The 14,271-nt window shown below is 39.0% G+C and overlaps 1 protein-coding gene across 1 annotated transcript; it reads left to right on the forward strand.

Moving 5' to 3' along the window:
• Window positions 1-3,779: 3,779 nt before the first annotated feature.
• On the forward strand, window positions 3,780-10,541 carry LOC145770795 (glutathione S-transferase 1-like). The gene is made up of 4 exons (XM_082582518.1): window positions 3,780-4,012; window positions 4,538-4,676; window positions 9,065-9,200; window positions 10,269-10,541. The coding sequence occupies exons 1-4, from the start codon at window positions 3,795-3,797 to the stop codon at window positions 10,451-10,453; spliced, it is 678 nt and encodes a 225-aa protein (XP_082438644.1). The 5' UTR covers window positions 3,780-3,794; the 3' UTR covers window positions 10,454-10,541.
• The last annotated feature ends 3,730 nt before the right edge of the window (window positions 10,542-14,271 follow it).

Here is a 14,271-nt window from a genome sequence, read left to right on the forward strand (position 1 = left end):
CACGGCTCATTTTTGATTTTGCATCAGGTTTACGATGTCATTATATTATTACCCTACTTATTCTCACTGCGTTATACAAGAAAGAAAACAATCAGTACCGTTTTTAAAGTCTTCGATTTGACTCGAAATGGAATCAATCTCAGATCGACCAACACTAAAACGAAAGCGAAACCACTCGGCCACTGAGGTGGTTGCAGAGTCATCTAAACTGAACTACATCGCCAAGCAGTATATAATGTGAAAGGTCGCACAATGGAATCAAAGTTGATTACGGGATATAGCGCTGATTTGAAACCTAGCACGAATAACCAAATCAGACGTTTGCATCCTGTACAGGAAAATGCAAGCACTGGGGTAATCTTACACATGGTTTGGTTGGTTTTGAATCTTTATTCTCGGACTGACAAAGCATTGATAGGTCATTCCTGGTAGTTTCGCATACTTGTAGAGGCTCTTGACGCAGGGCCTGTTACCAAGATTGGCAGAGTGAATTTTTCCGATAGTTAAAGTGTTGATGCAGGAAAATTACTCAATTCATTAGGTGCCGCTGAATGGAGAGCAGTCCTGAAATGCGTTGCTCAAGCGCACACCCGGAGAGTCGAACCTGCGCAGCGTGATTTTGAGCCGGGCGCGTTACCACTGAGCTAATGGGGCTGACATAAAAACTAGGTTCTACTTTCGCAAGACTACAACACCTCTACGATATTTCTTTTATATGCAAAAAAAAAAAAAAAACGCGACACCGAATTAAGCAATAACAATCAATGTCTGCAACGAACCTGAGATCTGCGGGAGCCACTCGACCTTTGTGGATTGTGTAGACCGTATTCCGGCACAGTAGGTGCCTCGTCCGTTTTGCGTTGTCCGTTGGTGTAGGAATTTCTCCTTGCTCATGGTCCTACGAGGATGTGTGGAGAAGTTGTAGTTGGTCCATATGGTGCTTCCAGGTCAGACCATGTGGAAGCAGACGTACCAGGAAGATTCATCTGCCATGGCGCTTAATTACTTCGGCAGGAATCCAGCAAGGGTCCTAGCTCCGTCTTGGACTGAAGGGTACGCACGTAACAGGGATATACCGGGTTTGAAATGTCGTTTTATTGATTTCCGGGTGGTACGGGCACCCTTAACACTAGAACGGCCGAGGTGTCGAAATCGACACTTTTAGAAATTTAATGCATTATTTTGGGCTTTAATTGTTATCGCAACGTTTTCAAACTTTCAATAGCTTCCCAATTATGCTTACACTTTATAGTTCCGTATTATTTTTCTAAAAAATCTTTTTATGTTATCTACAATGTGCGGATATACCTCCAACGGCCGAGGTGTCGAAATCGACACCTCATACAAATTTAATTGTATAGAAAGATTTGCTGTGTGAAAAAACTAATTCAATAGTTTTCCCAATTATTTATAGCGTTTCTCATGGTAATTGTCCAACGCTCGGCTTGATTTTAGGTCATTGTACTGAGTTTACAAATACCTTCCACAAATCTATCAGCGATTGCAACAGATAAGTTTATTCATATTCGAGAGCCACTGGAAGGACTTGTTGCTAACTGCATCAACAATTACACTCCGGATTGGAGTCTGCCAATCGATGAACAGCTATTTCCAATGAAAAACAGATGTCTTTTTATCGTGTTCAGGCCAAAAAAAACAGACAAGTTTGATATGAGATTCTGGGTGTTAGCCGAGGTTCATTTCTAATACGTATGCAATACCGTACCGTACTTATCGTACCTCGGAGCTATTGAAAGAGAGCAACGAAATGGAAGGCTTCTCCCCGAGGATGTAGTGATCAGGATTACCACCAATTTACACAGACAAGGCGGGTACAACGTCACAACAGTTAACTTCTTTACTAGGGTGAATCTTGCTGGTTTGCTACAGGAAAGAAATACCGGTATAACCATTGTTGGAACTGTTTGAGCTAACAGTAAAGGACGGACAAAGGAGATGACCAAGGGTGGAGGAGAAAGATTTTCCCGTAATTCTTCTACAATCCAACGAACAGCTGCATGCTTGTAAACTATCAGTGCAAACAAAAGAAAAATGCAACTGTCCTTTCTACAATGCATGACAGCCCCAGTGTCGATGCTACAGAGAAAAAGAAACCCTCTGTGAACCATTTTTATAGCGAGAACAAAGAAGCAGTTGATGTGTTGGACTAATTGGTAAGAAAATACACCACACATGCAGCAAGTAAAAGATGGCCTCTTGCAGTTTGGACAAATATGCTAGATATTGCAGCTTTGAACTCTTGGATTATTTTTAGAAAACGTTCCGGCAACAACATCAGCCGACGTGATTTTCTCCTCCAGCTCATTGAGAGCTTGAGAACTGCTCATGTGCTAAAACGAAAGCCGACATTGCAGAGAGCAGAAGAGCAGGGACGACCATCTAGAAAAAGCATAAAGTGGGCTGGACATAATTGTAGAAACCATACAGTTATCATTTGCCGCCACTATCGAAAACCAACTTGTGAAAAGTGTGATAATGGTGACTGGAAAGTCACAGAGTGCAAAGGCTACACTGCGTAAAGTGTTTGTTGGTTTGTTTGATTTTTTTTTCTCTGAATAAGTAAACTTTGTGCTATTTTTATGATAATTACAGTATGTCTTCGCTCTGTTGAATTTTTAGATCATCGTACAGAGTCAAGATACAGATACAGTCAAGCTTCGTACTGATCAAAACCTGGTAGCCTACGTTATAACTTTCGTCTAAAACCAAAAAATAAACAGCGCAAATAGGTGACAAAAGTAATAAGTGCTTCAGATAATTTTATCACTGTAAAATAAAACAAACTTTTACTGTTAATTTTGCGGAAAAAATAAAGTTTTTGTGAAAAGTGTCGATTTCGACACCAGCGGCCGTTCAAGGTATACTTTTTTTTCGGCCGTTCTAGTGCTAATGTCTACCATACTCCTCTTCTTGCAGAAAGTTTAGAACTCTGTAGATTTAAATGCAGCAGTGTTATCGGTGACTAGAGTATAGGGACAGCCAAAACGTGACAATTCTTATCCTAGCAGATTGATAGGCTTAGTAGTGGTCAAGACAAGAAAGCAGTAACATAGATACATGGGTACGTGGAAAAGACAACAATGCTGAGTAACCAATGGTGTCCCATGAAATTCACGGCGTAATCTATATGCAAGCGACTCCACGGTGCAGGTGGAGCCGTCTCGTGCCAGTGCATTGTTTAGTAGCAGGTCATGAGGTCATGAAATAAAAACAATTGTGCTTCCGGAAAGAAATCATAAAAGTGTTCAGGCGAAAAAGCCGTAGAAGTTTTGAGACAGAGAAGGTCGCAGAGAATCATTAATGAAAGTTGATGAATATGAACAATTGCTATGAGATAGATCACATTGTTGTTTTATCTACAAATGCCCTTGTTCTCTCTTATACTATACTTGGTTACGACGATGCAGTATCACGGACACTTGTCACGTGCGCTCTGTAATGTCAATAGATACGGTGACGTCACAAAGCCGGTCGAGTTTCCCGCTGTTTGAACTCAATTCATGTTTTTGTGTGTTTTTTCTACATCACTGGTGGTGATCAATGGTTAACCAAGTGATGCCAGGTCGGGCTTGCAATGCTCAGGTGTTTGTACCCGGTTGAGCGTCAGGAATGAGTTACAACTAGAGCGGTTGGGCAAGGTGTCAAGTAGTGCAGTGGACAAAAACAATGTTAGAACAAGAAAGAAAATTCCCCACTCTACTAAGGCTAGTTGATCGCTTTATCATTTTATTTATAATTTCTTTTTTGGTCAGGTTCAAAAGTTGCAAAAAGAGATGGCGGAAACAAATCTAGAAAATGTGACGTTTTTCACCAATAAATTCAGCCCTCCGTGCAGGTTTGTGCATTTTGTTCTGAAATCTCTGAATCTTGATTGCAAACAAGAAGTTATTGATTTCGTTAATGGAGGGAACAAGACTAAAGAATATTTGGTGATAAATCCTTTCGGAAAAATTCCTGGTTTAAAAGATGGAAGCTTTTGCTTGGGAGAAAGGTGATTGATTTTATTTCATTATATAAACAGTGTAACTTAGATATAATTGTGCTCGCTTCGTCTGTTACAAAGGTAGGTAGGTTGTTCAAAAAGAGCATTTAAAAATTACACTGAACAGAATCTCTTGTCAACAAAATCGAAAATGTTCCAACCATGATGAAATGACCCTGAACGAATTACCACGTCATAGACATTAGACATCGCGGGTGGTTTTTGTGTTTGAAGGACAATGGAGCATCTGACAACTAAACGACAGTTTAATGCACAATACTACCACGCCAAGTCATAAGGGGTTTGCATGAAAATTGATTATAAAACAAAAATGTTTAAACTAGATTACTGTTTATGTTAAGATCAAAATATTTACTGTTTGCGATCATTGTTACTTCTCTTACGCTCCACCCCAACTCAACTGTTCTCCCCCTCCCTGCCAGGCGCATCCCCCTCACAACGTTTTTGCATTTTCTCCAAGTCGTTGTCAATGTTTCTGTTTGTCGCAACAGTTGATGTTTTGTGACGTTACAGCCGGGCCATAGCAACCTACCTTTGCAACAAGTACGGCAACAACACGGCCTTGTACCCCAAGGACGCCACCAAGCGAGCACGAGTAGACCAGCTTCTATACATCGATGAACGACTTTTCGCAGCTTGCTACAACTACTCGGTGAGCTTACTGAGGTTTCGAAAGCTGTCTCTGATGCACATTGTCTGATAAATGTTGTAGAGTGGCAGAAATATGCGCAAAACGGACATACATTCAAGATATGCTATAACTATCGGTTAACGTTTAATGCTATTGACAAATTACTAGTGTAACTTACATACCGGTACTGAAAAACATCATTTGAAGTCGTTTGTGTTGGAAAATGTGTCTACTGACGTGATAACAATAAACATGTTTTTTGCGCCCATTGCGACACCCACCCAGCTAGAAAGCTACGTATATTACACGTTGATTTTTGGTTGATTTTAGGTAGTATGGTATCTTAGGTAGAATTCAGGTGTTATTAAGGAGTTTGTGTACACCAACACAAATTCACTTGTTTAAAAAACATTTTTTTAGAGACATATTTTAGCTATCATTTAGTATGACTAGTGTGTAAATATGATTCTAGAAGTTTTATCAGGGATTCTTTTTTGAATATAACTCTTGCAAAAATAACACGTGTTTTCCACGTATATTACACGTGTTCAAATTCCTATGATTATTTGACTAATTTTTAAGGTATATAAGGTAAAATTACACCCAGAAGAGGGCATACAAAAGAGAAGAAATGTTTACCCGAGCAGAAGGATGTTTTACCGGAATTTTTTGTATGTTGATTATATGTTGTTTCCACGTGTATTGCACGTTTCCATCTGTTGAAAAGTAACACGTGTTTTCCACGTATATTAAACGTGTTGAAGTTCTTTCGTTCATTTGGGCAATTTTTAATCTGTGTTAGGTAAAACTACCTCCCAAGGACGGTATAAACAGAAAGAATTCTCCACTCAAGTGGATTGGTGTCAACCACGCTCCTCCGCATTTTTTAGGATATAAGTTAGATTATGTGTTTTTGTAGGTATTTTTACACGTTTTTATTACGTTATGTAAAAAGGAAACTTCATGACATTTTTTAGTCGCAAATTAATGTGATCTTTTAACGATAGTTCTTAGTGTAAATTTAAGTGGTCTCGCTTACTGATATTAAACAATTACTTACTAAGGTTTGGTACGGTAGCCACTTTAACAAGTCGAAATTCTGCCACGAAAAATGACCTGAATGAAACCGCCAACCAATCATAAGCTCTGGTTTAAGTGACGTAAAAATGGCGAAAAGAAGATGATACAAAGCAAATTAAGTGATGGATTTTTTGTCAGCTGGTTGGCTTAGGGGTTTTGTCAGCTGGTTGGCTTTCATTGACGCGGGTTCGATTCCCACCACTGCTATTGCTCTTTTTCTTCTCTAATTCCAAATAAAGTTCAAAACAAGCGTTAACTCTCCGAATGAGTGCTAGAAGGGTCACAATTGGACAGTAGCCTCTTATAACAATATGTGTTAAATAAATACAAATGTGTTAAAGCAGCGTTTCTTAACCTTTTCTAACTCTAGCACCCCTGTAAACAGGCCTGAACAGTCTAGCACCCCCTAACTATCGTTGATATACGACTACTACGGTTATAGGCGAATTCTTCGGAAACAATTCTTCGTAAAGCAATTCTTCGTAAGCAATTCTTCGTAAAACAATTGTTCGTAAACAGTTGTTGGTGAAATGAAATCTGTAAAAGAATTTTTCGTAAAGCATTTCTTCGTATACATCAAATCTCCTTTGCATGCACGAATAAATGCTTTGGGAAGAATTGTTTTACAAAGAATTAACTTTACGAAGAATTGTTTTACGAAAAATTGCTTACGAAGAATTGCTTTACGAAGAACTGTTTACGAAGAAAACGTCGGACACCGACTACTACAGTGCCGACCAAAAGTTTGGTAGAGGCCGAAATTTTGACATGCCCTCAGATCGCTGGCGAGATAATTATTTTGTAATGAAGTCTCTTGTTGTTTCACAAACTGTGCAGTTGTTTTAACGAAGTTGATTCAGGATTTGGAATTTGACTTTCATTCACCAACAGAAATTCAATATTATAATCATATATAAGTGAATCAACTCTCTTAAAATAACAGCACAGTTTGTTAGGCGACAAAAAATACAAAATATACCGCCAGCGATCAAAAAGCATGTCGAAATTTTGGCGCCGCCATTCAACTTTGGCCTGCACTATTGAAAGGAAAGTGATGTACAAATTGATCATTTTGTTTATTCTTTAAAACTACTGTTGTCATTGGTGATAAAAGAAATAGGAAAACCCGAGAATAGTGAAAGAACATGGACAAACTCAAGTTACCTAGCTGGGTAGGCTAACTAGTTACATATGTATCAATGTGACTTCTGTTGTTGCTTATGTGTGACCAATTTCTCAATTCGAGGCTTCGTGTTGGTCAAAGCCACTCTCATATCGTGGAGCAACCCATGTTGAAGGCGGTTCCGGCCAGTTGTTTTGATTTGGAGCATGGTGGAAAGCGCCTTTTCACATAGGAAGGTAGTCGGAAATGGAACGATCAATTCCAATGCTGTTCCGTGCCAATGCAAGATTTGCTGTCAACTGATCACACCAGAAATCAGCAAGCGGAAGGACGAACTTTTGTCCGACAACTCTGATTCACCTGCATATCAATCAGCTCCTCCTTTAGTCTATTATCATCACTCATGTCTGCCAAGAAGGGCTGCTGTATCCACTCTGGATATGAGTGATTTGTGGGAACGTATTTTGCTATGGTGGTTTCTAGAAGCGAGAGGTGAGCAACAATATTACAACAAAGCACCCACCAGGTAAGTTCGCACAATCTACTCAGGATCAATTTGAGTACTGGACTGGGAGATGACCACAATAACGGTAAATCATGTAGGCTACTTCGAAACAGCAATCATTGATATGACAACTGCTGATACTGGCAGAAAAACGAAAAAACGCAGAAAAGTAATAGCCTATGGCATTTTTTGATATTATACTGCATGCATTTAGCACCCCTTACAGTCTATTCCAGCACCCCCAAGGGGTGCTAGCACCCCCGGTTAAGAAACGCTGTGTTAAAGTGTTGATTTCAGATACGGTACGCGGAAATTAGGTAGAATGTGGGTGTAAAAACACGTAAAATCCACCACCAAATATACGTGTAATACACGTGAAATAGTGTCGACACTTATACGTGTATTATACGTGAAAATTAACGTATAATACACGACCCAAGGAAGGTAGAATCTACGTGTCAGATACGAGGAAATTAGGTGTAATGCGGGTGTAAAACACGTAAAATCCACCACCAAATATACGTGTAATGCACGTGAAATAGTGTCTACACATATGCGTGTATTATACGTGAAAATTAACGTATAATACACGACCCAAGGAACGTAGAATCTACGTGTCAGATACAAGGAAACTAGGTGTAATGCGGGTGTAAAACACGTAAAATCCACCAGCAAATATACGTGTAATGCACGTGAAATAGTGTCTACACATATGCGTGTATTATACGTGAAAATTAACGTATAATACACGACCCAAGGTACGTAGAATCTACGTGTCAGATACGAGGAAATTAGGTATAATGCGGGTGTAAAACACGTAAAATCCACTACCAAATATACGTGGAAAACACGTGTATTAGTGTTGTCAGATACGAGGAAATTAGGTGTAATGCGGGCGTAAAACACGTAAAATCCACCACCAGATATACGTGTAATGCACGTGAAATAGTGTCTACACATATGCGTGTATTATACGTGAAAATTAACGTATAATACACGACCCAAGGAACGTAGAATCTACGTGTCAGATACAAGGAAACTAGGTGTAATGCGGGTGTAAAACACGTAAAATCCACCACCAAATATACGTGTAATGCACGTGAAATAGTGTCTACACATATGCGTGTATTATACGTGAAAATTAACGTATAATACACGACCCAAGGTACGTAGAATCTACGTGTCAGATACGAGGAAATTAGGTATAATGCGGGTGTAAAACACGTAAAATCCACTACCAAATATACGTGGAAAACACGTGTATTAGTGTTGTCAGATACGAGGAAATTAGGTGTAATGCGGGCGTAAAACACGTAAAATCCACCACCAGATATACGTGTAATGCACGTGAAATAGTGTCTACACATATGCGTGTATTATACGTGAAAATTAACGTATAATACACGACCCAAGGTACGTAGAATCTACGTGTAATACACGTGAAACTTCTAGCTGGGCATGCATTACATTGCGACCACAGATGCAACTCAACAGAAAGCAGCGAAGGAACATGCAGTCATCGAGTCAGCTGAGTCCCTTATTGTGGCATTGGTCATTATGCGTCTTGTCAAGACACGGCTGTGTGCATTGAAGCGTGGCGAACAGGTCTTCCCACCACTCAACCACGCAACCAATGAAAATAGATCTCAGGGTTTCATGATGACATCAGGACACAACATAATTATTTTTAATTCATTGCAGAAACCATTTCTCGTGTTGTTTATGAAGGGGAAGCCAGACACTTATGACGACGGAGACTTGAGAAAAATCTTTCAAATTTATGAAGATTTCCTTTCAACGTCGAAGTACCTTGCTGGAGATCACGTGACTTTGGCAGGTGATTTTCCACCAGCGTATTGCAAGAATGTCAAAACATCTTTTAACAAAGTGACCAGACATTGAATAAATTGAATAGCCTACGTAGTTACAAAATAGTTCTTAATTTGACAACTTGTTGTTTTAATAACAGGTTATGTGTGATTGCTTCATCTAATACCGAAATAAAAAATTGATATGCCATTTTGTCGATACCCTATAGGCCTGTGTAGCCTACAATGTACATGTAACCTTGAGGCGATATTTGGATTTCAAAAGCATTTTTTTACATTGTGTATGGATGCATTCGGTTTGGACATGACCAGTTCTTATTCGTCATGTGTCACACGGCCGTAGATCAAAGCATCACGTAAGCTCTTGCTCTGTCTTTGGAACTCGGTACATCCTGTGCAGAGCATCTTGATTTTAGGACAGAGCATTCAAGGAGATGTTGCATTGTTTGCTCCTGTCCACATTTACAACTTGTTCTTTCCGAAGACTATCCCCAGTATCAATGTCTTACATCTTTCAATACCAGCTCTTAAGCGGTTGAGGCATCGCCAATACTTCCAGGGTTCACGCTTTCCTGGGAGAAGCCTTCTGTGGGAAAAAGCACCATATTGACCGATGTCGTTCCGGCTGCCAGCCCTTTATGCCACAATTGGACCCGCACATTGGCGGCGACCTCATCTTGACCCAGTGAGACAACTGAAGCAAGGAAACTTTTTTTTTGCTTGATTTCAATCGCCTGCGTGCTGGGGTTTGGCCATGTAGTGGATGCCTCACATCCATGTCCTGGCAAGATCTTTTCTTTTTGCTGATCACGCTTCTTTTACTGTTGGAAGGAGCAAGAACAGTGTGTAGCGACATGATATTAGTTGGTTTGAGACAGCCGGTAATCAAACGGCAGCTAGTTGAAAGGGATGCCGTTAAAAGTTTCCTATACAGATACGACTAAGGAAAAATACACAACCTTACACGATGTAACATAATTGTGTAAATATTTATCTTCTGCCTAAACTCGTCTCTGGGGTAGCAAAACCTTGATCTGCATGTTCAATTTTATCAGATGTTCATGTTTTCATTCCAGATCTTTCTTCGGTGAACGCTCTGACGATATTGGACTACTGCGGATATTCCGGGTATGGGGATTTCCCTAAGTTGGCAGCATGGAGAGAGTCCATTATGAAGTTGCAGCATTATGACGAATGTGTTGGAATACCGTCCAACGAAGTTACTAAAGTGTATCAATCCAACATCAAACTGATCAACTGATTAGGGATATATACACCTACACAGTCATGTTTTTAACAATTGCGTTTTATTTATGACGTATTGAAAATACAAAGTTGCGAAGACAAGATCGTTTGGTTGTTCTGGCTGGGTTCATGACCACACTAAACACAATAAACTACACCAGACATAGCTCCAAGGTTTATATTGGAGACAGTGATAAGCTTATAATCATCGTCCAATAACGAAGCTTGCGTTCATAGCGGCCTTCCTAGGGGGACATGCTAGTTGAGCATGTGTTTGAAGGCTACAGTAGGTTATCTATCGAACCGTTCAACCCGTTGTCCTAACTCTTCTGGGAACAACTCAGGAAGGTCTGCCACACAGGATGGGAGGATTTGAAACGTTGCTTTGCAGAAGACAAACTGTTACATTGATCTGGGAACCCTTAATGTTGTAACCGATGAAAATAAACCCAAAAGGAGGCTACAGAAAGAACAAGAGAGAGTTTTCTAATAACAAGAATGCATTACTTTAGTGGTTTTATTGCTTGTGTTGTCTATCTACACATTTCAACAACATGCTCTCTGAGATTGATGATTTTACTTTAAATTGATATCATAGGCAATTATTCTTTGAAAATGAAAATATATAGTTTATTGTGGTGCAGCAATTATTCCCCCAGGATGTTATAAGAATTCGGTTGTAGATAAGTTAGGGTTTCTACCCAATGACTGAGGTGATATGAGGGAAGACGATGCTGAGCGTGCGTCACCACAATGATGTCACCACAACAATGCCCTGTGGTTAACTTCAACGTGTTCGCTACGAATCTTTTGCTTTAATAACACAGTGGATTAATTTCGTCGTCTTATTAGAAGATGCCGCGAAAATGTGACTCTCTCCTTGTGCTGCTTGAAATTGCCCAGTTCTGGTTCAGCAAAAGCAACTGTCAACTAAATTATGAAAATTAAACGTTGAATGCATCAAAAGAGACGAATCACATGTGGGTGGTTTTCAATCTAACCCTCTCACACGTTGTTCATTTGTTAAAAATGAAACGCTACTTTACTGTGAATTTGACTGTGAGCTAAAAATGTTAAGAATTAGCACAGTTGAATAAGTGTTGCAATGTGAAGAAAGGGGCGTTCTTCCCGGCAAGAATACGGTGCGATACTGATGAAGATACTGGTGCGATACTGACAAAGTTGAATGAGTGTTGCAATGTTATTTGATGACCTGGTGTCAAATCGAACCAGCCGGTAGGAGAGCAGCTACTCAGTTAATAATAATGTTATGGTTTTATTTATTGTCGCTCTACAACAGCAGAGGTCTTTTAGCGACAAGGCTTATTTTTAATTTATATCAGGTTTACGATGTTATCACATTATCACCCGACTCATTCTCACTGCGCTATGCAGGATAGAACACAATCGGTACCGTTTTTAAAGTCTTCGGTTTGACCCGACCTGGAATCGATTTCAGATCTACCAGCACCAGAGCCGAAGGCGAAACCACTCGGCCACTGAGCTGGTTAGCTACTCAGTTACCATGCGAGTCAATCTGGCTAAAAGACCTGCTCGTTCAAGTAACAAAACATGGCTCAAATTTAAAAGATCGCAACGTTAAAATTTCGTTAGGTTTACATTGATATCACATCTATCAAAGAAAAGACTTACTCAAAATTTACCCACAGCACACAACTCATCAAAGAATTTGCTTTGCCTAAAATTCTTCAGACCAATTTCTATTCTCGCAACTAAATCCGTCATTTTTACATTGATTCAACGTCTGCAGACGTTAAATCAATGTAAGAATGACGGGTTTTGTTGTCTGGGATAGCAAAGTGAAGCTTTCGAATGAAGGCAGAACGGTCAGTTGTATTTCTCGTTGAAACGATGTGATGACGTTTTGGAGAGAAGATGAACCATTTTAAAACTAGGTCGAAAATACATCTGGTTATCCTTCTCAACGTATTGTGGCAGCGTAGCTTGTAAGCATCAGAAGAACGCAAGAAATCATTTCGCGACTTTGATCCAGTAGACTTTTGTGACACCTGTTGAATAATTATAGTAGTGAGACAACATAAACACGAATGGTAATTTTCACTACAAATGTTCACTCGGTAGCTGACAGACGACAGGTTAGTGACGCTACTATATTACGTTGTATTATAATCACTGAAACCATATTGAATTGATATTAATAACAATACCGTCTATTAATTTTCATTGCTTATCTAAGTACTGTAAATTAGTATACTTCGGTAGATGTTCATTGTGATGGCTGTTTTTGCTTTGAACATTAAGTCTGTCCAAATAGAGATAGCTAGTCGTCGGTTGCATAAAAACTTACTTCGAGCAAAAACTTTAGAGTTTTGTATCATTTAATGATTCGTTCAAGTTTTAGATTTGTGATCGCCCATAGAGGAAGTGCCTCAGTGCCTGATCCTTTCTTTGACTAGCATCTTTTCGACAAAAGCGTCATTATTACGAAAGAAATTACAACATATCCAGCAAACAATTGCTCTTAACCCTTTGAGGACCATAAACTTTTGAGACATGTTTTATTGAAATATTGATGATTTTTGCAACAAGTTTATCACTTTAAAGAGGTATTTGAAAAAAAATTGATTTTTTTTTATTTCAAATAGAAGTTACGCTGTGGTACATATGTGTACCATTGGTCCTTAAGGGTAATGTGTTTAGTATCATTGCTGGTATGGTTTTACACAGTGGCGGCTGGTGCTGTGTTGTGAGCAGTGGGGCTGCAATGAATAATGGGGGGGGGGGCGAAGCCCGCCGCTGAGTTCGCCGAAGGCGAACGACTTCGCGGAAGGTCTGGAGGGTCTCCTCCCAGAAAAATTTGAAAAATCACATTAAATTTGGTGCGTTCTGAGCATGTTTTTACCTCAAATTTTGAAAAAAATGCATTCAAACTTTGTTGAAAAGTTGATATTTCTAAGCTGTATTTAAAAAAAAACTATTAGTATTGCTTTGGAGACAAACTTTACTAGTATTGAGCTTAGTCTTGACTAGCCTAGCCGTTGCATACAAGGTTCAAGTAATTTTGAGATGCCCTAGGCTGGACTAGCACTTCCTATAACTTGTTCAATACCCTAACTCTACAGCTAACACTTCTACATTCAAACTTCTACACTTCTACATAAAAACTAGCTTCAAAAAGTCTGTAAAGTTATTCGGTTAGGTGGGGCTGTTTTCAGAGGCTCACACGGCGACGACGACGAAAATCATAATTGCTTGTACAGTAGGCCTATCGACATAATTCGCGCCAAATTATTGAAAATTTTCAACCGGAAGTAATGCTATCAGTTAAATTTACCTTTGCATGTAGATCTAAAATACATTCTTAAAATATTACGTGTTATTTATATTAAAATTTCACATCAACAGTCTTAATTTTTAAGTTTTTCCCACATCACTATATCCCGCCATTAGACTAATAGAATTTACCCTTCAGGACCTTTGGTACATATGTGTACCACAAAAGTTTAGCATTGTCTAGCAACATGTTTTTTTAATTTTTTTATAGTTTTACTGATGGGATAAGTCAGATTAATCACTAAACATTGATGTAGAATAAAAGTTATATTTTTTTTATTTTTTACTGGTCTTGTTGATCTTTCAAAATTTACCGCTTCAAACCCTGACCAATTCACCAAACAAAACCAGTTAAAGCAAAGCTAAAACAAAATACAATTTCCAAATTTTTTTTATTTATAAATATATTATCTATTTAAGAAACGTTTAGAGACAAATACTATTTATTAACTACAAGAAAATGATTAGACATCGTGGAAAAAGTTCATGGTACACATATGTACCAACGGTCCTCAAAGG

This window comes from Aplidium turbinatum, chromosome 5 (assembly GCF_918807975.1).
Source record: "Aplidium turbinatum chromosome 5, kaAplTurb1.1, whole genome shotgun sequence".
Classification (NCBI taxonomy): domain Eukaryota; kingdom Metazoa; phylum Chordata; class Ascidiacea; order Aplousobranchia; family Polyclinidae; genus Aplidium; species Aplidium turbinatum.

What these genes read in the sequence shown, in the direction of transcription:
- LOC145770795 (XM_082582518.1), top strand. Translation starts at nt 3,795, where the DNA reads ATGGCGGAAACAAATCTAGAAAATGTGACGTTTTTCACCAATAAATTC. An exon ending in AGCTTTTGCTTGGGAGAAAG is followed by an intron (nt 4,013 to 4,537) that starts GTGATTGATTTT and finishes GTGACGTTACAG; the next exon opens with CCGGGCCATAGCAACCTACC. An exon ending in CAGCTTGCTACAACTACTCG is followed by an intron (nt 4,677 to 9,064) that starts GTGAGCTTACTG and finishes AATTCATTGCAG; the next exon opens with AAACCATTTCTCGTGTTGTT.